This window comes from Lutra lutra, chromosome 2 (genome assembly GCF_902655055.1).
Source record: "Lutra lutra chromosome 2, mLutLut1.2, whole genome shotgun sequence".
NCBI lineage: Eukaryota > Metazoa > Chordata > Mammalia > Carnivora > Mustelidae > Lutra > Lutra lutra.
In genome coordinates this window covers 197,227,238-197,251,279 of record NC_062279.1, presented here as the reverse complement: position 1 = coordinate 197,251,279, position 24,042 = coordinate 197,227,238, and the positions used below count along the sequence as shown (strand labels likewise).

At 37.6% G+C, this 24,042-nt stretch overlaps 1 protein-coding gene across 1 annotated transcript in view; it reads left to right on the top strand.

Moving 5' to 3' along the window:
- The window catches only part of CENPC (centromere protein C), a 101,872-nt gene that overhangs the window by 38,092 nt on the left and 39,738 nt on the right, over positions 1-24,042 (top strand). Inside the window, exons 8-10 of the mRNA XM_047719429.1 lie at positions 3,262-3,785; positions 11,027-11,218; positions 18,092-18,377. Of these exons, the coding sequence (XP_047575385.1) occupies positions 3,262-3,785; positions 11,027-11,218; positions 18,092-18,377 (1,002 nt within the window). The remainder of the gene's footprint in view (positions 1-3,261; positions 3,786-11,026; positions 11,219-18,091; positions 18,378-24,042) is intronic.

Sequence of the window (24,042 nt, the reverse complement as noted above, 5' to 3'; positions counted from 1 at the left end):
TGTTCTTGCCTACTAAAAAACCTTCAGAGGTTCTTCAGTGTCCACACTGTGATTCTTAACTATGGCTGCACATTGCAGTTAACTAGAATTAATGGCAGCTAGGGATGGGAACCACTGACCTAGGGAAACTTCAGATTTTTTTTGCTGGTATTTATGGCCTTCATTCTCCCTAGTTAACTCTTTCTGCCAACTTGCTCATACACATTTCCATTTGTCCCTGTTTTCCATACCGTTTTCCCTTGTCAAATGCCAATCTCCTTTTTCTTTTCTGGTGACATCTGCTTCCTGGTTCGTGGATGGCTCTCTTCTTGCCATAACCTCACGTGGCAGAAGGTGGTAAGGGGGCTTTCTGCAGCTTCTTTTATGAGGGTATTAATTCTATTCATGAGTGTTCCACACTCATGACTTAATCACCTCGTAAAGGCCCCACCTCCAAATACTATCCCATTGGGGATTTGGTTTCACCTTATGAATTTTGGAAGTATACATTTAGTCTGAAGCAAGTGTCAACATTGTTTCCTAAGGATATCATCAGTTAGAATAATCTTGATGTTATGGAAGTCCCTTGAAGTAAAATAGAGGAGCAGAGTTAGAGAATTCTTTTATTTATTTATTTATTATTTATTTGAGAGAGAGAGAGAGAGAGAGAGAGCGCATGCGCTCATGCAAGCACAAACGGGGAGTGGCAGGGAAAGGGAGTAGGGGGCTTTCCGATGTGGGGCTCCCAGGACCCTGGGATCATGACCTGAGCTGAAGGCAGATGCTTAACTAACTGAGCCACCTGGGCACCCTTAGAGAATTCTTATTGGCTGGTTTAGGAATGCTTAATTTTTAAATTCTTAGCATTTTTTTATGTATAAAAACTAACAGATACTGTTAGTTATATACAGTAAAGCAAATTAAATCTATTTTTTTTTTTTAAGATTTTATTTACTTATATGACAGAGATCACAAGTAGGCAGAGAGGCAGGCAGAGAGAGAGGAGGAAGCAGGCTCCCTGCTGAGCAAAGAGCCTGATGCGGGGCTTGATCCCAGAACCCTGAGATCATGACCTGAGCCGAAGGCAGAAGCTCAACCCACTGAGCCACCAGGTGCCCCAAATTAAATCTATTTTTAACAGATTGGCTATTTCTTTAAATGTTGAAAAGTAACATTTCTGTTTAAACATTCATTCATTATGGTTTTCTGTTTGTATTGACTTTGTTTTTCATTAGACTTTCTAGTTTTCTAATTACATAAACTTGCAAAACTCTACCTATTAGAAGATAGTATATTTCTTAGCATATATATACACACATACAATTTTTTTTTTAAGATTTTATTTATTTATTTGACAGAGATCACAAGTAGGCAGAGAGGCAGGCAGAGAGAGAGAGAGGAGGAAGCAGGTGTCCTGCTGAGCAGAGAGCCCTATGTGGGGCTCCATCCCAGGACCCTGGGATCACCACCTGAGCCGGAGGCAGAGGCTTTAACCCACTGAGCCACCCAGGCACCCCCACACATACATACAATTTAACTAAAAGTTAATCTTAATTGGTGCAAATTTTAATTGAAATTATGCCTAACTGTAAGGAGAGTATAGTTTCTTACCAGCAACACACACATGTGTGTGTATGTGTATGTATGTATACTGTTTTACATTATAAGAATTATCAGGGGCTTGAGAATAGTTAAGTAGGGAAGGCGTTTTCAATTCATAATTTTTTGGTATATTTTATTAGTGAAAACATAGAAAAAGCAGACACAATGATGGTTAAGCATCCATACTCAGGTGGGAAAGGTAGAAACAGGAGTGCATATGCTAGCTTCAGAGTTTGGTTGTTTACCCTAAGGTTTTATTTATGTATATATATCTCACTTCAATATGTGGTTTGCTTGAGGCTGTTATAAAAAGGAAGGAAATAGAAAGAGTCCATCAGATTACTATCCTTTAAATAATTCTTCCTTCTCTAGAAAGCTTTCCCAACTAATTGGAAGAGATGCTGTTTAATCCCAATTTGCCTGCCTTTCTAGATATGTTCCATTTATTTCTGTACCATGATTGCAATATTAAAACTTATTTGAAAAGTATGTGAATTATTCAAACTTGGAATAATTTTTACATAATATAATTTAGTGCATAATTTAGTAGTGTTTTCTTAGAATATTAGACTTGAAGATGTCTTGAAAATAATCTTGTCTTGAATGTGAAGACATCTGGCCCCCAAGAGACAGCTATGCATCCATTCATACATAAAATTAGTATAACATTATATATAATAATGGCATGCATTTTTGAACTGTCTGTCAATGTGTCTGGGCTTTGTTTAACACATTTCTGAGTTGTTTTTTTTCTTCTTGTAAAGATTTTTTATTTATTTATTTGACATCCAAAGATCACAAGTAGGCAGAGAGAGGGGGAAGCAGGCTCCCTGCCAAGCAGAGAGCCAATGCGGGGCTCCATCCCAGGACCCTGGGGTCATGACCCAAGCCAAAGGCAGAGGCTTAACCCACTGAGCCACCCAGCCACCCATTCACATTTCTGAGTTTTAACTGTTCAGTATATAAAATGGGTTGCGGGGAGCATTAAATTAGTTGATGTCTAGGCTTCCAACTCTAAATTTAAATTGAGATTCAATTCAGATTTCATTAGTGTTATAAATGAGTGTAATCAGGTATTATAGAAGTGTAAAAGAGGATTTTCAAGGGTAAGGGAAAATTGAGTTGTGTTTTGTTCTTTAAAATATACATAGGGGAGAGTGGGAGTTGAGGGAAATTGGAAGGGGAGATGAACCATGAGAGACTATGGACTCTGAAAAACAATCTGAGGGTTTTGAAGGGGCGGGGGGTGGGAGGTTGGGGGAACCAGGTGGTGGGTATTATGGGGGGCACGTATTGCATGGAGCGCTGGGTGTGGTGCATAAACAATGGATTCTGTTATGCTGAAAAGAAATAAAGAATATATATATATACACATAGGGGCGCCCGGGTGGCTCAATCATAAGTGGCTGCTTTCAGCTCAGGTCGTGATCCTAGCATCCTGGGATCAAGTCCTGCATCGGGCTCCCTGCTTGGCAGGAAGCCTGCTTCTCCCTCTCCAGCTCTCTCATGCTTGTGTTCCCTCTTTTGCTATCTCTCTCTGTTGAATAAATAAATAAAATCTTAAAAATAAAAAAATAAAAGATACATAGATTTTATTTCCTGTATAGATTATGGTCTTCACAAAGCAAAGGTAAAAACTTAATTTTTTGAGCTATTATTTATTATAACATCCTGTTTTAGTCCTATTGTTAGGCATATAGCAACTGCTCCCCTTCACTCATCTCCTTCAAATGATGTGAATTTGTTAGAGGATGAATTTATAATTGATGAATCAGAAAGAAGTTTTGCCAGTCGATCTTGGATTACTATACCCAGAAAGGCTGGGCCTCTGAAACAATGCACAGTAAACCCTGCAGAGAACTCTGCACTCCTTCAAAGTAAGAAGTCAAGAGAAAAACATCACAGTGTATCACCTGCAAATTTGACAAGTGACAGACATTCTGACAGAGCTTACCCAGTAGAGGAATCTCAGCCTTCTGAACAAAAAAGACTGGGTAAGGGGTCTGCTTTGGCAAATGAACTGGAAAATCATTGTGGATCTACAAAATATGAAATGTATAATGAGAATGCAGAAAAATCATCTGGAAAGAAAAAGACTATAAAACAAAAACAGAGAAGAAAATTTAAGGACAATGTACCTGAAGAACAGGTTGATGTGGTTCAGTCTAAAGAAAAAAATACAAATATGTCACATATCACCCAAGGTAAGTTACAGAGATATTCAGACAGAAATATGGAAGAGTGTGAAGAGATGATAAATACTGATATTTCCCAAAAAACAGATGCTGCCTGTAAGTTTTTTGCATTAAGTATACCTGTGAATATTATCCTACCACTTCATGTTCTTGTAATATTTCTATTTAGCTTTGGGAAGTAGGCAAAGTAAACCTAAATCTATAAGCTCTTTTCTAGTATCTCTGTTTTACATGTAATTCAATTCTGAGTCACTTGAGTTTTGTGTAGCTTCTAAGATGGCAGCATATATAAAGGAAAAAGTGAAGGGAAAGGCTTATAAAGCAGATGGTTACCAGAATATGAATAAGACAACATCATATATTCTTTGAGTTTTATTAAAATATAAACTGGGGGAAGAAAACCCTAAGATAGTATGGAGCTATTTCTTATAGGATAAAACTTCATACTCTTCTATCATTTACTTATTTATCTAACATTCAGTAAATTGCCATACACTGTATTGGACACTGAAATTACAAAGGTAACTAAAACAGTTATCACCATTAAAAAAAATCAATGTAGTAGTGTCTGTAGACTAGGAGATATACACATATATTCATGGGATGATAATAGAATTATAGAGAACAGTTATCCAAGTAGTATCTCAATAGATCTTTTTATCTTGGACCACTGTAGTATTTATCATCCAAACTGGGACACTTGAGAATGAGAGGGGGTGTCAGGTTAGGAAGCATAAATTGGGATTGTCTCAGACAAGCTTGGAGTATGGCTGCCCTTTTTATGTAATCATTTTGTAGTGATTGAGGTTTGTAATGATGACACTGTCATGAAGAAAAGATTCATTTATGTTTTTTATACCACTTTTTTGAAAGTAATAGAAGAGGTAGTTATTCTTATAGAATTTCTTTAGAATAGTTAATGGAGTAGAAAACACTTAACAAATGTATTATACACTTTATGTGTACAAAATACAATTTAATCCTTCTTGACAGCCCAGTAAGTGAGGCGATAATACTCAGGGTTAAAAAATATTGGCTCAGGATCTGTCCCCTCATTATATTTCTTCAGCACTATCAAGAAGTTTTGAAATAAGTGAAAATGTTTCGATGCTGATTTGAAAAAACTATTAGCTAACCAGAAAACTCTCTTCACTGAAATTGTATTTGTACCTGGAGGTCCTAGATGACTATACTATACTATAATATTGCTGATACAGAAGGGAGAAAGAGTATATATTAAAGCACAGTATTTAAGCTAGTTTTTATGAAAGGAAATTCTACTTTAAGTATTACTTGTTCAATTATTTTAGCTTTCTTTTTGTATAATCTAAACATAGACTTTATATCACCTGAAATAATAGTTGTCAGATTTCAGTTGTCTGTTGTACCTTTGTGTATCCACCTTTTCTATTTGGCAGACCTCTCTTATAGATGTCTGACATATCCCATATTACTATTTTTTTAAAAAGATTTTTATTTATTTGAAAGAGAGTACAAGTGGGGTGGGGGACAGAGGGAAAGGGATATGCAGATCCCTCACTGAGCAGGGAGCCTGGCAGAGCTGAGCTTGATCCCAAGACTCTGGGATCATAACATGAGCAGAAAGCAGATACTTAAACAACTAAGCCACCCAGGTGCACCCCCCCATATTATTTTTATTGAATTTCTTTCTCTCTCCTTTCCTTCTCTCCCTCTTTCTCTCAACTTCCTTCACTTTCTCATTAGTGGCTGGCTATTTTAAGAAATATAAAGAATCTGACTAAACTGAAGTTATAGGGAAGTTATTTTTTTTTAATTAGTCCTTTACGTAGAATATTAATTCATAAGATTTGAAGGTACAAAATTTTGATTTGTCTTCTTAGGAAAAAACATTATATCAAGAAAGTATAGGGGCGCCTGGGTGGCTCAGTGGGTTAAAGCCTCTGCCTTCGGCTCAGGTCATGATCCCAGGGTCCTGGGATCAAGCATCCGGCTCTCTGCTCAGTGGGGAGCCTGCTTCCTCCTCTCTCTGTGCCTGCTTCTCTGCCTAACTGTGATCTCTGTCAAATAATAAATAAAATCTTAAAAAAAAAAAGTATACTTGAAGGATACTGTTTAATTATAAATGTTAAACATTTATTAAGTACCTGCCAGATTCTTCACATTGATAGTCAGATAAATTCTTTATCTAGATTGGTTAGTGAATGTAATGTCTGATTAATTACCAATTGTATTAATTTTTCCATCACTGTCATAACAGATTACCACATACTTAGTGACTTAAAACAACACACATTTATTATCTTACAGTTCTGTGGGTCACAAGTCTGAAATAGATCTTGCTGAGCTAAAATCAATATATTGACAAGGTTGCTTTTCTTTCCGGTGATTCTAGGAGAGTATATGTTTCCTTGTCTTTTCCAGCCTCTTGAAGTTGTTTATATCCTTGAATCATGGTTTCCTTCTTTCATCTTCAAAGCCAGCAATACCAGGTTTCTTATATTTCCAAATTCTTTTGCCTCTTCTTCCTTTGTCCTGTCATTCTGACCACCACTTTTAAGAACACATATAATTAGATTGGACCAGCCTAAATAACCCAGGGTAATCTCCCAATTTTAAGGTTTATTTAGTCACATATGCAAAGTCTCTTGCCATATAAGATAACATTTTCACAGATTTTGTGGATTAGGGTGAGTACATTTTTGGAAGGATATTATTCCACTAACCATCTCAGTTCAAAGACTAATAATATGAAAATAACTTAATTCCAAGGATATTCTTACTATGAAGATATTTTTTCTTTAAATTAAAAGGCACTTGACTAATTCGTAATGCCAAAGCTAATGACTTACGTTGAAGCAGTAGACTCTTCCACTTCTCCTAACTCTTAGGCTTCTCAAACTAGATGATTTAGAAACTAATAAATTCTTCCAGACTTGCTCCTTCTTTAGTTTTCCTATCTTTATAAATGGGGCCATAATAAATTTAGTAGCTCAGGAAAGAAACCTGGATCATCTTTGACTCCTCTTTCCTTCAGCAACCTGCATAAAGTTTGACTTCGATATCTTTTACTTCTCTCCTTTCCTCTTGCTGTTCTCCTTAGCCAACTTAGAGTCATTTGTTTCTTAGATTATTTTAGCAGTTCATGCATATGCCCTCTGTCTTCTCTCTACTCTCCAGGTTCATCTCCTGGGTTACTTTATAGTGAATTTCTTCCAGTTCATGAGCAGACTACTATCTCAACTGTGGGCCTTTTTTTTTTTTTTTTTTTTAAGATTTTATTTATTTATTTGACAGACGGAGATCACAGAGAAGCAGGCAGAGAGAGAGGAGGAAGCAGGCTCCCTGCTGAGCAGAGAGCCCGATGCCAATGCCGGGCTCGATCCCAGAATCCTGGGATCATGACCTGAGCTGAAGGCAGAGGCTTCAACCCTCTGAGCCACCCAGGCGCCCCTACTGTGGGTCTTTTAAAGTGCTGTAACTTTTGTTTAGAAAATTTTTCCTAAATGTACTCTGTCCCCTACCAAACTTTGTACTCAGTTTAAATATCATTTTACTTGATTATTACTCCCTATCCCAGCATGTTCCTATATATGCTCCAATAGCATCCTTTTTGTTTTATCAAACATATAATTACTTGCTAAATTTCCATCTCTCCTTCTGGCAGTTAGACTGAAAGTTCCATGAGAACAGGAACTATATCTGTTCTATTCCTAAAGTATCTCTTAGATCTTAGCCTTAGCAGTTATCTCTTTGGGTCATTGGAATACATTATTATTAATGACAGACGTATTACTGTGTTTTGGGTGAATAATTTTGCTGTTTATTAAAAGATGTCCCACCTTCAAAATGACACTCCTTTACATATAAATATGCAAATTTCCCACAGTAATAGAAATGTATTGCTTTTTTTTTTTAATAAAGATTTTATTTATTTATTTGGCAGAGAGGCAGGCAGAGAAGGGAAGCAGACTCTCTGCTGAGCAGAGAGCCCGATGTGGGGCTTGATCCCAGGACCCTGGGATCACCACCTGAGCCGAAGGCAGAGGCTTTAACCCACTGAGCCACCCAGGCGCCCTAGAAATGTATCACTTCTAAGTCACCTCTTTTTCTGGCCATTGCCCTACTTAGGAAAATATGTCCGCTCAGTTCTAAGTCAGCTCTCTTCACATTACCATCTGTTCATACCTTCTGCATGTGTTCTTGTTTATTAGTTTTCTAAGTTGTTTGTCATTCAGTTTCTGATCTTCCCTGATCTGGAATTAGTTTCTAGAATAATTAATTGGTTTGTTTTTGAATTTGTATGATTTCTATGTCACTGTCTGAATAAGTCTTTCATGATAGCATTTTCTTCCTCAGATTCTTTTTCCCTAAATCATTGTTCACACTGATTTTTTTTTTTTTTTTAAGTTTATTTATGAACATGAGCAACTTATGTCATCATGAGCACCTCTCACTTGTTAGAACAGTTTCTGAGGGGGCACTTGGGTGGCTCAGTCAGTTAAGCGCCTGCCTTCGGCTCAAGTCATGGACCTGGGGTCCTGGGGTTGAGTGCCACATTGAGCTCCTTGCTCACTGGGGAGCCTGCTTTTCCCTCTCTCTCTGCTGATCCCCCTGTTCTCTCTCTCAAATAAATAAATAAATAAATCTTTATTTTAAAAAAAAAGTTCCTAAGGATACTTTCGATAAGAGGAAAGAAAAAGGGGGAAATAGAGGAAAAGGAGTTGGAGAAGAGACACCAGGGTGGACAAATAGGAGGCCTGAAAATGCTGCTCACTGGTGAGGAATCTTGCAGTTTTACAGGTGATTGCTTAAACCCACTCATCAGTGGCAACCATGTTGAAAGTTCTCTGTCTTTGCTTTAGTGTTTTGTAAACTGACCCTTTATTATTTTCTATATCCATTCCCTCAGTTATATTCTTCACTGTCAAGATTTTGTTATCTGTTGTGGCTCTTCTAATATCTCCCATTCTTATCACTTCTAGCATATTGGTTGATTCTCGTATTAAGCACAGTATTGGTAAAGTATATTCTTTCCTTTTTCATCAACTTTTTTTGTGCCTGGTTCAGATCATTAAGGCTAATATTTTTCTTTTACTCCTTTTATAAGCATAAATCATTCTCTTTGTCTCAAATTCAGAGTTGCCAAGTCCTGTAGCTTATTGTCAAACTGGATTCAGAGAGTTATTCTGCTGTAAGGGATCTTGACATAATTTGGCTTGTTTTCTATCTACTTCTCAATCACATTTAACTGGGAGAATGGCTAAAACAGAACAGTGCTTTTCAAACTTGCATATGCATTTGAATTCCCTGAGGATTTTCTTAACATTTTGATTCATAAACTGGGTTAGTAGATCTCAGATGGGACCCAAGATTCTTTCTTTCATTCCCTTTTTTTTGGGAAGATTATTTGAAAGAGAGAAATAGAGGAAGCAGAGAGATGGGGAGGGACACGCAGACTCCCCACTGAGCATGGGCCTGACGCTGGGTTTGAGCTCATGATCCTGAGATCATGACCTAAGCCGGAATTGAGAGTTGGGATGTTTAACCAACTGAACCACCTAGGCACCTCAAGATTCTGTATTTCTAAATAGTCTCTCCTAGGTGATGCTGATATAGATGATCTGTGAAGTGTATTTGGCGTATCAAAACTCGGATCCTGTCTAAAATAGCTCATGCTGGAAGTACTTCTGCCAATTTCAATGCCTGCTGTAACATTGGCTTCACCCTGAATTCTTATTTCAAGCATATGTGCCAAACACAATGTTATATGCTACATATAGTAAAGATGACAAGATGTAGTTTTCATTATAGCCCAATTAAACACTGTCTTATTTCTGATGCTGTACTATTCTGATTCTATTTTTCTTTGTTTGATTTCCTTCTGTGTCTTTACTAATTTTCCTCATTTAATCTATAAATTTTGATGATTCTTTCCATATTCCCCAAGTTTAATAATTTGCTCTTTGCTCTTCCTTTATAGTCATACCTTGAGAAAATTAATCTTTTGCTTTAGATATCATCTCCATCTGAATTATTTCCCCAAATTTACCTTCTTAGTGGAAGACTGGGCTTGTATTTCCTGTATTTTCAGATTTCAACCTGTATTATGTTCTCCTTTCATCTTTTTAAAAAGTTCTGTATAGTTTCATATTTAATTATGTGATTATATATAATACCTGCTCAATCTTACATACTGTTATGTAGTTTATTTAGTCCATGAGTATTTCCTACTTGATATGAGTGTAATTCCTTCTTTGGACCAGAAATCTTTGTCTCAGTTACTTAATAAATGATGGTTTCTTGATTTATTTGATGATCAAGAAAATTTTCCATTCTGTCTACTCACACCTAATATTTTAAACCTATTTCTTTTTTTTTTTTTTTTAAGATTTTATGTATTTGTCAGAGAGAGTGAGCACAGGCAGACAGAGTGGCAGGCAGAGGCAGAGGGAGAAGCAGACTCCCTGCTGAGCAAGGAGCCCGATGTGGGACTCGATCCCAGGACACTGGGATCATGACCTGAGCCGAAGGCAGCCACCCAACCAACTGTGCCACCCAGGCGTCCTTAAACCTATTTATGAGAAAAAGAAATTTTCCATTTTGGTCATTGTGCCCTTCTTAACTGTAATATTTATATTGAAATATTTTGTATTTCTCTGATTTTTCTGGTTGTCAGCCACAAAAACCAAAACTACAATTGATTACCCTTCTGTTAGATTCTTTTCTTACCTATTTGTCGTGGTAGTGAAATGAGGTTACTACTGACACCAAACCTTTTCATCAGCTATGTATTGCTTGCCATATTCATTGTTTATTTTCATTCTCTTTTCTCTTTACAAAAATAATGCTTTTCCTACATATAAGAATATCTCTTTATTGAAACCTCACTTTAAAATCTCCTCCTTCAAAAATTAAATTGACAAAATAATGACTTAATTCAAAACAGAAAAGAAGTAGTTACTTTTTTTTTTTTTTTTAACTTGGGACATTGGTAAGTAGTTTGAAGAAGCCATATATTTTCCTTTTCAGAGTGTACCATTTTTTTGGCTCAGAAGTGTATGGTATCAAGCAGTGTGAAAAGTTTATATTTAACTTACAGAAACAGATCTTATTGAGAAGATTTGGCTTAAAAAAAAAAAAAGATGAAAGAAGCCCACAGAATAAATTTAAGACATAATTGATAGTTTTTTTTTAACCTATTGTGATTTTCTGAAAACTCTTTGGTTCCATAGATTGTAAATTGTTTTTTATGGTTTTCTTTAATTTAGGAAGCAAGAAAAATAGCACCAATGTTCCTTATTCGGAGAATCAGAAAAAAGATAAGGAATATAAAAAGAAACATTTTCCCAGTGGGTCCAAAAAGAATAAACTTGTACCTGACGAAGTGACTTCAACTATTACAAGAAGTCGAAGAATTTCCAGGCGTCCATCTAATTGGTGGGTGGTAAAGTCCGAACAGAGTAAGTATTTTATTTAAATGATGTTCATTGAGAGCTCCAAAAAGTCATTCTGTAAGAGGCTTTATGTTTGATTTATGCTTCCATTTTCCACGGAAAATCTAATGAGGATGAAGTTAAATTGGGTTGTTAATAGAAATATCAGATCAGTTAAGTGTGATTAGGCTCTACTATACACTATAGTCTAGATATAGGGCATATAACTGGAAAAACAAACCCCCTGCTCTCATGGGACTTACATTTGAGTGGAGGAAGACCAGCAATAGAAGTGTATAAGTCATGCAGTGATAGGCATTAAAGAAAAATAAAGCAGATAAGAGATAGAGATGGGAAGTAGATGGCAGAAGTAGGCGTGGATAAGAAGATAGAATAGTGTTTTTATAAAAGGTAGTAGTAAGAGTCCATTTTGATTTTTCAGAGCACATATCTCAGAAAAATGAAGAGGGGAACCAGACAGATAACATGGTGTGTAACATTTCAGACCAAGGGAATGTTATTTGAATATATTTGTAAAGGTGCTAATGGAGCATACTTGACTGTTTGAGGAATTCAGGAAGACCAGTCTGGCTAAAGATGAGTAAGCCAGGAGAGATCAAGTCAGAGAGGGAGGCTGTGATAGAGAGTTTAGATGAAGTATATTGGAAGACTACTGAAATATTTTAAGTAAGATTTTAATCAAGTCAAAGTGACTTGATTGAGTCCTCTTTTAAAAGAATTTTTTTTTTTTTTTTTTTTAATATTGAGACACTTTTAAAAAAGATTTTATTTATTTCTTGAGAGAGAGTGAGAGAGACCTCTAGTGGGGTGAGGGTCAGAGGGAGAAGCAGATTCCCCACTGAGCAGGGAGCTTGACGCAGGGGCTAGATCCTGAGGCTCCGGGATCATAACCTGAGCCAAAGGCAGATGCTCAAGCAATTGATCCACCCAGGCACTCCTAAAAGAATTATTTTTACTGCTAGATAGAGAGGAAACTAGGACATGGACACTAGTTAAGAGATTGTTGGAGGGAAGAGAAGAAAAGTGGTTGGATTTGGTATTAACAGATTGGCATTAGAGAGAACCAGGAGTCTAGGATGACTCAGATTTTTTTTTTTTTTTTTTCCTGAACAAATAGAATAAGGGAGCTCTACTATTTACTGAGATGAGGGAAAAGTATGAAAGAAGCAGATTTGGGAAGGATGTCAAGATCTTGGGTTGTAAGAAATTAATTAGATATCAAAGTAGGTACATTGAGGAAGTTGCCTGGTAAATGAGTTTAAAGTTAGGGGGAAAGATTTGGGAGGCCATATAAATAGGGACTTATCAGTATATGGATGATATTTAAAACTTTAGGACTACCTGAAATCACCTAGTGATAGACTAAACCTAGAGAAGAAAGAAAGCTCAGGTCTGAGAACTGGGAGACTCCAATGCTAGGAGTCAAGATGGGACGGAAGATCCACCAAAAGAAACTAAACAGGAACATTTAGTAAGGTTAAAGAAAATGAAGTGAACTTAGGGTTAGGAAAGCAAAGTAATGAAAGCATTTTAAGGATTGAGTGATGAGCTCGTTTAAAATACTACTGATGGCTTGAGGTAGATGAGAGTTAAGGACTGACAATATAATTTTGGCTACATGGAGGTTGTAGGTCACTTTGATAGAAATGGTTTTTGTGGAATGATCAGTTCAAAAGCCTGATTGAAGTGGTTTCAAGAGTAGGAGGTGCGGAAGGACAGATAGTAAGATAAGGGAGCATAGGGCTGCCTGGGTGGCTCAGTGGGTTAAGCCTCTGCCTTCAGCTCAGGTCATAATCTCAGGGTCCTGGGATCGAGTCCCGCATCGGGCTCTCTGCTAGGCAGGGAGCCTGCTTCCCCCTCTCTCTCTCTCTCTCTCTTTCTCTCTGCTTGCCTCTCTGCCTACTTGTGATCTCTCTCTGTCAAATAAATAAAATCTTTAAAAAAAAAAATAAGGGAGCATAAAGATGGGTCGAGGGTGGGGGGCGTGTGTGTGTGTGTGAGATCTATAAGATGTTATATTGGTTTATCTGCTCATTTAAAATAGCATCATAGAATGTGGAGAAAGGAGAACCCTCTTGTACTATTGGTGGGAATGCAAACTGGTGCAGCCAGTATGGAAAACAGTATGGAGGTTCCTCAAAAAGTTAAAAATTGCTGTGATCCAGCAATTCTACTACTAGGTATTTAGCCAGTATAGAGATACTAATTCAGAGGGATACATGCACCCTGATGTTTATAGCAGCATTATCTACAGTAGCCAAGTTATGGCAACAGCCCAAGTCTCCATCAGTGGATGAATGGATAAAGAATATGTGGTATATGTATACACAACAGAGTATTACTCAGCCATAAAAAAGAATGAAATCTTGTCATCTGCAATGACATGGATGGAACTAGAGTGCATTATGCTAGGTGAAATATGTAAGTTGGAAAGACAAATACCATATGATTTCACTCATACATGGAATTTAAACAAAACAGTGAGCAAAGGGGAAAAAACAGAGGTAGGCAAACCAAGAAACAGACTCTTAATTATAGAGAGCAAACTTACCAGAAGGAAGGTTGGTAGCGAGACATGTTATATATGTGATGGGGATTAAGGAGTGCACCTGTCATGATGAGCACTGGGTGATGTATGGAAGTGTTGAATCACTATATTGTACACTTGAACTAATATATTGTATATTAACTAACTGGACTTTTTTTTAAAGATTCCATTTATTTATTTGAGAGTGAGAGAGAGCACAAGCAGGGGGTAGGGGAAGAGGGAGAAGCAGGCTCCCTGCTGGGCAGGAAGCCCCATCTGGGGCTCTGTCCCAGGACTCTGGGATCATGATCTGTGATGAAGGCAGATGCTTAACTGACAGAGCCACCCAGGTGCCCCTACTAAATAAAAACTTAAAAAAGACTCTTGAATGAAAAAAACAAACAAAACCCCCAACTTCCTAGAAAGTTAGAGCATAAATATAGGATCGCAGTCCTTGAATAGGTAAGGAGGGGGCTGTTTTGCAGTACACAGATGGAAGTAGGTTGGTCGAATTGATGGTGAGAAGATGAATATGTACTCTGAAGTTTTTTGTTTTCTCAGTGAAGTAGTAAACAGGGCCATCAAGTGAAAGTGATGTGAGATCAGTGATAATGGAAGTCTGAAGTTTCTTTACAGCAAGAGGATACAAAGCAAAATCAGAGAAAAAGTACATGGGCAAAGTCTGAAGGAGTCCTCTCTCAAAGGATTCATACCAGAGGCACTTAGTTATTTTGGCAACGAATACTTATGATAGATGTATGAAATGTTATCTACTAGGGAAGCTCATTAGAGATTTAGTACCCAAGATTTTTACTGAGGTAGTTACTTAGGCACCTTCTACCTAGCAAGTACTAAAATTCCAGACTCCCTGAAGGAAAGTATTTGACATAAATCATATTTCTTTCAAAGCAGTTTAGGCATACTAACCCATATTTATCAGTTAGGAAATGATGGGAACCCTCCGAAATTAAAGTTCCCAAATGCTAGCCAAGGACTAACTTTGCAAGCAGGTCTTTCTAAGGATAACATTCTTAGGTCTGCTATGCCAACTTTTTCTGTACAATATGAAACATTCATTGTTTTGGAACATTTTTGATCTTTTAAAGGTGGTTAATCATGAAAAGATGGTAGATAATATTACATTTACATATACGGATACTATTGACTTTGTGGTATTTAGGTCAACAAGTGAGAGTAGAACAAATATGGCACGACATCTGAGGCCTTGTTGTGAATTTTTGAATCATTGGGATCCTTAATTGATAGTAGAAAGAAATATTCTGTTGCAGCCTTCCTTGAATTTTGGACTTAGATCTGAGTTTAAATTATGATTTCTCCACTTTGGGCAAGATATTTTGTTCAGTTTCTTATTCTGTAACATGATTACAAATCCTTCTACCTCATTAAAGGACTCAGGCATGTAGTTACTATATAAAATATTATCTACTACTGTTACTGCTCTGAGGAACTCACCTTTCTGCCCCAGGTGCCTGAAACTGTACTATAGCAGATGAGTGTATATACAGGTAAATAAAAATCTTACAAAGCCTGGATAAGTTTTCTAGAACTCTGAGACTTACCAAAAAACTTCTGTAGCAGTTTTAAAACCGATGTTGAGTTTCTGATCAAGTAGGGAGTCACAAAAATGGAAGAATGCTATAGATCTCAAAGTTAAAACAATCCTTCATCTGCTAGAAAAAGAAAGTCTGAGGATCAAAAAAGCAGCATCACTTGCAACCTAAGGTGACAGACCTTCGTGCTAGAACTGGAAAACAGTAGAACCCAGGTTTCCTGACTGTTGATGCATTGTTTATTTCCCTAATAAGCAACCATGCTGCTTATAGTAGATGTTTGGCCTTAACTGCTTTTTCATGTATATTGAGAAACATTTATAGAGTGCCCACTGTGAGGCAGGAATGGTGTTAGGGCCAGTACTAGAGTGAGACAAGTGAGTAACATAGAATGAGAAATTTGAGGAGGCACTTAGTCTCGGGGTTGTGTGAGTCCAGGTTCAGTCCCTGTATGACTCTCTGAAAGTGAGCACCTTCTCAAATTACCTACCCTAGTTAAATTTTTTTTTTAAAGATTTTATTTATTTATTTATTTATTTGACACAGAGAGACACAGCGAGAGAGGGAACACAAACAAGGGGACTAGGAGAGGGGAAGCAGGGAGCTCGATGCAGGGCTTGATCCTAGGACCCTGGGATCAGGACCTGAGCCAAAGGCAGATGCTTAATGACTGAGCCACTCAGGCGCCCCCATTTTTTTTTTTTTTTTAATGATGAAAACTTTTAAGGTTTTGTCTTTGGTATTCATTTTGCAATATATACATATATAAAATTATTACATTATGTACCCTAAACTTACAAATGTTATATGTCAATTATATCTCAGTAGACTGGAAAAAATTGCTTCACCATGGTCCTGGCCATGGTGTTAGCTTTTGGGAATATGAAGATCGGTAAAAGAGCAATGTTGGTCTCAAAGAATTGTCAGTCTGCTGGAAGAGAAAGATAAGTAAACAGTTAGATGGGTGATAAGTATTTTTAATGCGTTGAGAGAGAGCTACTTAATTTAGGTATGGGAATTAGGGAAAGTTTCCTGAAGGATGAATTAGGAATCAACTGAGTGCCTGGGTGGGGTGAGGAGGAAGGATGGAATGTTTCTAGTAGAATAGCATGTACAGAGATCTGGAGCTGAGAGTTTAACCTTTTAAAAATTGTTTTGTCGGGGCATCTGGGTGGCTCAGTGGTTTAAAGCCTCTGCTTTCGGCTCAGGTCATGATCCCAGGGTTCTGGAATCGAGCCCCGCTTCGGGCTCTCTGCTCAGCAGGGAGCCTGCTTTCCTTCCTCTCTCTCTGCCTGCCTCTCTGCCTACTTGTGATTTCTGTCAAATAAATTTAAAAAAATAAAATAAAATAAAAATTGTTTTGTCAGGGGCGCCTGAGTGGCTCAGTGGGTTGAAGCCTCTGCCTTTGGCTCAGGTCATGATCCCAGGGTCTTGGGATTGAGTCTTGCATGGGCTCTCAGCTCAGCGGGGAGCCAGCTTCCTCCCCCCTCCCCACCTGCCTCTCTGCCTACTTGTGATCTCTGTCTGTCAAATAAATAAATAAAATCTTTTAAAAAAAATTGTTTTGTCAGAGTTATTTGGAGGGCTTGTTAAAACACAGATTACCGGGCTTTACTCAGAGCTTCTGATTTAGCCCGCCGCTGGAAGCAAAGCCAGATAATTTGTATTTGAAACAAATTCTCAAGTGATGCTGATCCTTCTGGTCTAAGGACCAACCTTTTAAGAAGCGGTGCTTTAGAGACAAGCAGGTAGTTCAGGTAGTTCAGTATTGCTGGGTTTTGGTTTATTTGGAGGAGAATGTTGAAAAAAATTTTTTTTAAAGATTTTATTTATTTATTTGACAGATGGAGATCACAAGTAGGCAGCGAGGCAGGCAGACAGAGAGAGGGAGGAGGAAGCAGGCTCCCCACTGAGCAGAGAGCCTGATGCAGGGCTCGATCCCAGAACCCTGGGATCATGACCTGAGCCGAAGGCAGAGGCTTTAACCCACTGAGCCACCCAGGTGCCCCGAGAATGTTGAAAATTTTGATTAATGAAGTAAACACTCTAGGTGTAGAAATAAATTATTGACAATAGTTTCAATCACTAAAAGATTTTAGCAAGGTTGTCATGAGCCAACTTGTGTTTTCCTAAGATGATTCTTGAAGCAGTGTGAAGAATGGATTGAAGAATAGCAAAGCTAGAGAAAGGGAGACTAAGAGGAGCTTTAATAATCCAGTTAAATGATGAGGGTCAGTGATAGGCCGGAGAGCTTGAAAGAAGTGGATTTGAGAGGTATTAAGAATGTAGAAATGACAGGATTAGGGGATTTGGTTGTGGATAGGGACAGGAGTCTTGGATGACTCAGATTTCTGATGTAGGTATTTGGGTAAATTGTTATATTTTTCATTAAGATAGGAACTAAAACCAAAGGGTCAGATTTGGGGAAGAGTGATAGGTGAATATTATGATACCAGCATCTGCATAGTAATTAAAGTTAAGAGTAGCAGGGTTCCTCAAAGTAGGTATCCAGAGTGAGAAGCTGAAGCTGGAAGCTTGGGAAATAATAGGATCTTACGGATGGCGAAGGAGTAGTGGGGAGAGACACAAAGGGTGGTTTTGGAAGCTTGTGATAAATTTAAAGGGGTTGAAAAGCTGCATAGTTTATGAATTTAATTTGAAAACAAACATAGCCTTTGAAATTGGCGTGTGTAAATTACATGTAAATAAATAATGTTGTCAGTGAGCCGGATAATCTGGGTAAACATTATGCTAACTTTAGGTTATCATTGAATCCTTCAGGTCTTATTTATAGCAATTCTCCAAGAAGAAATGAATTGTCAGTGTGTCACAACAGTAGACAAAAACCTACTGAAAAGTCGAATCAATCAACTAAGAACATTGAGGAAAAAACTATTCCATTTAAAGGGCAGAAGAGAACTACTTCGGGCAGCTCAAGAGCACAGGAGTTTTTAAACGCTAAAGATTCTGGAAGAATTATTGACCGTGATGAAATTTCCAGTTGTTCCCAGAATGAGTCATTGGAAAATGATAAGGAAGACCTGGCTAAGAAGAAAAATCTTCTTAGGTATACAATATAGTTAGGTTTACAATAGAGTTATTTTTGGTGTTCAGCATTTAATAGTTGGTCAGTGTCATTTAATCATTTATGCAGAAACAGTATTAGCATAAAGGGCTCTGCAGTCTGCAAAGGTGGTTGTAAACCCACACGCAACTGTTAGTTGGAGGATGCCCCAGGGCAAGGTAGTAATCTGAATTTGTTTCCTCATATTAAAATGGGAATAATATATAGAATGTGGGTTGTGAGTGACATATATATATATATGTATTTTTTTAATTAACATATAATATATTATTTGCCTGAGGGGTACAGGTCTCTGAATCGTCAGGCTTACACATTTCACAGCAGTGAGTGATGTATTTAATAAGATAAATATTATTATCATCACTTAAGAGTTGCTTTTTTAAAAAAAGTGGTAAAAACATAAAATTTACCATTTTAGTCATTTTATTTATTATTATTTTTTAAAGATTTTATTTATTTGTATGACAGAGATCACAAGTAGGCAGAGAGAGAGAGAGAGAGAGAGAGAAGGAAGCAGGCTCCTCGCTGAGCAGAGAGCCCGATGCGGGGCTCTATCCCAGGATCCCGGAATCATGACCCGAGCCGAAGGCAGAGGTTTTAATCCACTGAGCCACCCAGGCGCCCCTCCTTTTATTTTACTTTAAAGATTTTATTTATTTATTTGACAGAGAGAAAGAGATCACAAGTAGGCAGAGAGAGAGGGGGAAGCCGGCTTCGCATTGAGCAGAGAGCCCGATGTGGGGCTCTATCCCAGGACCCTGAGATCATGACCTGAGCTGAAGGCAGAGGCTTAACCCACTGAGCCACCCAGGCACCCCATTTTAGTCATTTAAAAAAATATATTTTAGGTTTTAATTTCAGTATAATTAGCCATCTTTGTCATTTTTTAAAAAAAGATTTTATTTATTTGAGAGAGAAGAGACAGCGCATGAGCTGGGGAGAGGAGCAGAGGGAGAGAGAGAAGCAAGAGCAGGCTCCCTGTTGAGCAGGAAGCCCAAGGAAGACCTCAGTCACTGGACCCTGGGATCATGACCTGAGCCAAAAGCAGAAGCTTAACCAACTGAGCCAGTCAGGCACCTCTTAGTCATTTTTAATGTATAGTTTAATTCGCTTCCTTTTAAGTGAGGTTAATGTGATTTCAATAATTAGGAGTACATCTTAATACTTCTCTTATCCCAGGGCGCCTGGGTGCCTCGGTGGGTTAAAGCCTCTGCCTTTAGCTCAGGTCATGATCCCAGGGTCCTGGGATTGAGCCCCACATCAGGCTCTCTGCTCGGCGGGGAGCCTGCTTCCTCCTCTCTCTGCCTGCCTCTCTGCCTACTTGTCACCTCTGTCAAATAAATAAATAAAATCTTAAAAAAAAAAAAAAAAAACGTCTCTTATCCCTAAGGTGGTAATAGTTAACATACTTTGAGTGCTTATTATGTGCCAGGTATTTACTGGGAGCTTTCAGTGAATTTTCATCAATCCTAACAACCTAGTGAGGTAAGTGTTGTTCTTGCATATTTTTGCTTATTGATGTAGTATTTTTTCTTTCATTTACTTAACAAATAATACATATATGTGAGAAACTGCAAGGTCTTAGGGATGTATGGAAATAAATTATAGTGTCCTAAAATGTAGTAGTGTATGTCATTGTAGTACAGAAAAAAAATCCCATACACATTCTCTTTAACTCTTCCACAGCATTTCCATGCTACTTTCCAGGTTTACAAGATATTTCAGGTTTACAAAAAAAAAAAAGTAACACCTGATTCCCCCCATGATCTCACTTAAGAAATAAAATATTACAGTGACTATTGAAATCCCATTTGTATGTTTGCTGAGCCCATTCTTCTCCCTTGTTAGCGGTAGCCTATATACTGAATTTGGTAGTTTCCATTCTTGTGGATATTTTTATACTTTTTCTGTATGTGCATGTATATATGAACAGCATGTGGTATGGTTTTAAAAGTTTATAAAATGGTTTTATTGGTATACACATCTTCCTGTGACTTGCTTTTTTTCCCCACAGTTCATTTTTGAGATTATTCATGTTGATAAGTGATTTATTTTTATTCCTTTATAAAAAGAGTGGAGGTTGGTAAATTTTCTTAAAGGGCCAGATAGTAAATACTTTAGGCTTTGCTGGCCAAAAGGCAAAATGGAAACAGATATGTCTATAGTTAAATAATCATGTAAGATGTAACCTTTGAAAACTATACAAACCATTCTTAGCTCTCAGTATATATATAAAAAACAAGTGGCTGGTTGAATTTATTGTTAATACCTTATGTGGTTATATGAAAATACTCAGTTTCTCTCTCTTTTTTAGTACTTCATTCCTTTTTATTGCAAATAATATACCACTTTTTATCCATTCATTAAAGGGTGAGTATTTGGGTGGTTTCTGGTGTTGCTGTTATTTTTTTAAAAGATTTTATTTATTTATTTGAAAGAGAGAGAGAGAGAGAGAGGAGAAAAGTCAGCTGGAGAAGCAGACTCCCTGCTGAGCAGGGAGCCTTATGTGGGACTCGATCCTGGGACTCCAGGATCATGACCTGAGCTGAAGGTGGTCACTTAACCAATTGAGCCACCCAGGCACCCCGCTGTTATTTTTTTAAATGATAATAACTTTTATTTATTTCCAGATGCTTCTCTTCCTTTTCTTCTAATATAATTAACATAGTGTTATATTTTCAATTGTACAGTGTTTTTAGTCTCTTGATAATTTTTCACTGTCAAAAACAATTTTTTTAAAGGATTTTATTTTGAGAGAGTGAGAGAGAGAGCAAGCATGAGCAGAGGGGAGGGGTAGAGGGAGAAGTAGACTCCCCACTGAGCAGGGACACCCCCCCCCCCCCCCCGCCCCATGCAGGACTTGATTCCAGGTCCCTGGTTACAACCCAAGCCAAAGGCAGATACTTAACCTACTGAGCCATGCAGGCATGTTGAAAAACAATTTTTGAATGGGCATTTTAGACATGTTTCCTTGTGCATATGTGTAAGAGATTTCTTATAGTATATATACAAGAAGTAGAATTGCTGAATTTTAGGGTTTACTTGCCTAAATACTGCTGCATCACTCTCCAAATTGGTTGGGCTGATTTATAACCACATAACAAGGTGTGAGAGTTCTTTATTAATTTTTTTAATTCATTTGAGAGAGAGAGAGAGAGAGAGCCAGCGAGCGAGAGCATGAGCAAGGGGGAGGGGTCAGAAGGAGAGGGAGAAGCAGACTCTGCACTGAGCAGGGAGTCCAATTCAAGACTTGATCCCAGGACCCTGAGATGGATCCCTGAGATGGGACCCTCAGGATCCTTGAGATGACCTGAGCTGATGCTTAACTGTTGAGCACCCGGGCTCTCCAGATAGTATATAATTTGTATTGATTTTACATTCTTTATAAATTGTACGAATTGATTTGATATAAAAAACATACTCATTACTTTGTATATATATTTGTGTTTTTCTGTAATTGTTTTATTTAGGGTAGTCTCAAGTATTTTCAGCCTTTAAGCACTCAGCTTTTGTTTCTTTTGGACATTAGGGATATGAAAGTAGGTAATCAAGAACTATATAGCTATTGTGTGTCCCAAGTACATATTACATAAACCTTTTAACATTGTTTTCATAGTGGCTAACATGAATTATATATTAGCATCTGAAGGTAATTGGCTCATTTTTAGTCTGTTTAACTGATGGTATTAAAATGTGTGAGATGGGTAAATTAAAACTATGTTTAGAAACCAGTTTTTTATTTTTTATCCTAGGAATTATCCATATAGCCAAAGATTAATTATTAACATAATTTAATACTAGTCTAAAGTCTTAAAGTTAAGTAAAGGCTTTGAAAACACAATTTAAGCTGATACATTGAGTTCTTATAATTTATGGCTCTGTAAGAATTAATTCCAGGGTGCCTGGGTGGCTCAGTTGGTTGACCCTCTGACTTGTGATTGGGACTTAGGTCATGATCTCGGGGTTGTGGGGTCCAACTCTGCATTGGGCTCTGTGCTCACTGGGGAGTCTGCTTGAGATTCTCTCTCTCCCTCTGCCCCTCTCCCTACTCGTGTGCATTCTCTCTCTCTCAATAAACAGAATCTTAAAATTAAAAAAAAAGAATTACTTTTTAAAAAAAGACATTATTGGGGAGCCTGTGTGGCTCAGTTGGTTGAATGTCCTGCTAGTGATTTCAGCTCAGGTCATGATCTCATGGAATGTGAAATTGAGCCCCATATGATGGGCTCCCCCTTGGTAGGGAGTCTGCTCGAGGTTCTCTCCCTCTTCCCCTCCCTCTGTTTGTGCTCTCTCTAAAATAAGTAAATAAATCTTTAAAAAAGACCCTAACTATATTACCTATTACCTTTTTTTTTTTTAAAGATTTTATTTATTTATTTGACAGAGAGAAATCACAAGTAGGCAGAGAAGCAGGCAGAGAGAGAGGAGGAAGCAGGCTCCCCGCTGAGCAGAGAGCCCGACGTGGGGCTCGATCCCAGGACCCTGAGATCACGACCCGAGCCGAAGGCAGCGGCTTAACCCACTGAGCCACCCAGGCGCCCCAACCTATTACCATTATTATTTTTTAAATTAGTTGGGCACATAATTTTATATTTTATAGTGTTCAAAGGTGTTACTGTCACCATATTAAAACCAGTAGAGTAGAGAACTTTGAGGAATTAAAACTATACGTTTTTTTAGAGAAAATAAATGTAAACCTTTCAATTCTAGAATATTATGTGACACACATGCACGCACACATGTACAAACACACAAACACATGCACACATTGAAATCAGGGATGAGATGGATAATAGTATTTAAGCCAAAATCAATGAATTAATTGGTCTAAGGAGTTTTCCTTTTTTAAAATTTTTTATTTTATTTTTATTTTTTAAGATTTTTTTTTTTTGACAGATCACGAGTAGGCAGAGAGAGACAGGAGGAGGCAGGCTCCCCGCCGAGCAGAGAGCCCGATGCGGGACCCGATCCCAGGACCCTGAGACCACAACCCGAGCCGAAGGCAGAGGTCCTAACCGCTGAGCCACCCAGGCGCCCCTAAAATTTTTTATTTTTAAGGCATCTTCTTGATTAGAAATGTTACTTGAGTTACTTCTCCTCTCTGCATGTATTTAACAGATAATGAAACTTTTAACTTGTTTAAAAGTGATATTTTTTGCTTTTTTATGACCATGAGCATTAATTAAACTACAAGCTAACTTCCTTTTTCCCTGTTAAAAGCTTTGGGAACAAAATAAACCAAACTTTAAGAGCTAGAGCACTTACAGTGTAAGCAATTTCCACTGAGGTTCTTTCATTCAAATTTATGTAATCACTTAATTTCTATATTATTTCTGTAAGCCTAATAGAACAGAAGCTAATTACAGTAGATTTCTTTTTAAACAGGTTTATGAAGGGTACTTCACATACCATACAATTCACTAATGAAGGGTGTACAATTCAGTGGTTTTATAGTATATTCACAGATAGGTGCAAACCATCAATATAATCAATTGTAGAGCATTTTCAGCACTTCACAAAGAAGCCAGTACCCTTTAGTTAGGATTTCCGTATTCCATCTGCCACTGCTCTAAGGAACCACTAATACACTTTTTTTTTTTTTTTTAAAGATTTTATTTATTTGACAGAGAGAAATCACAAGTAAGCA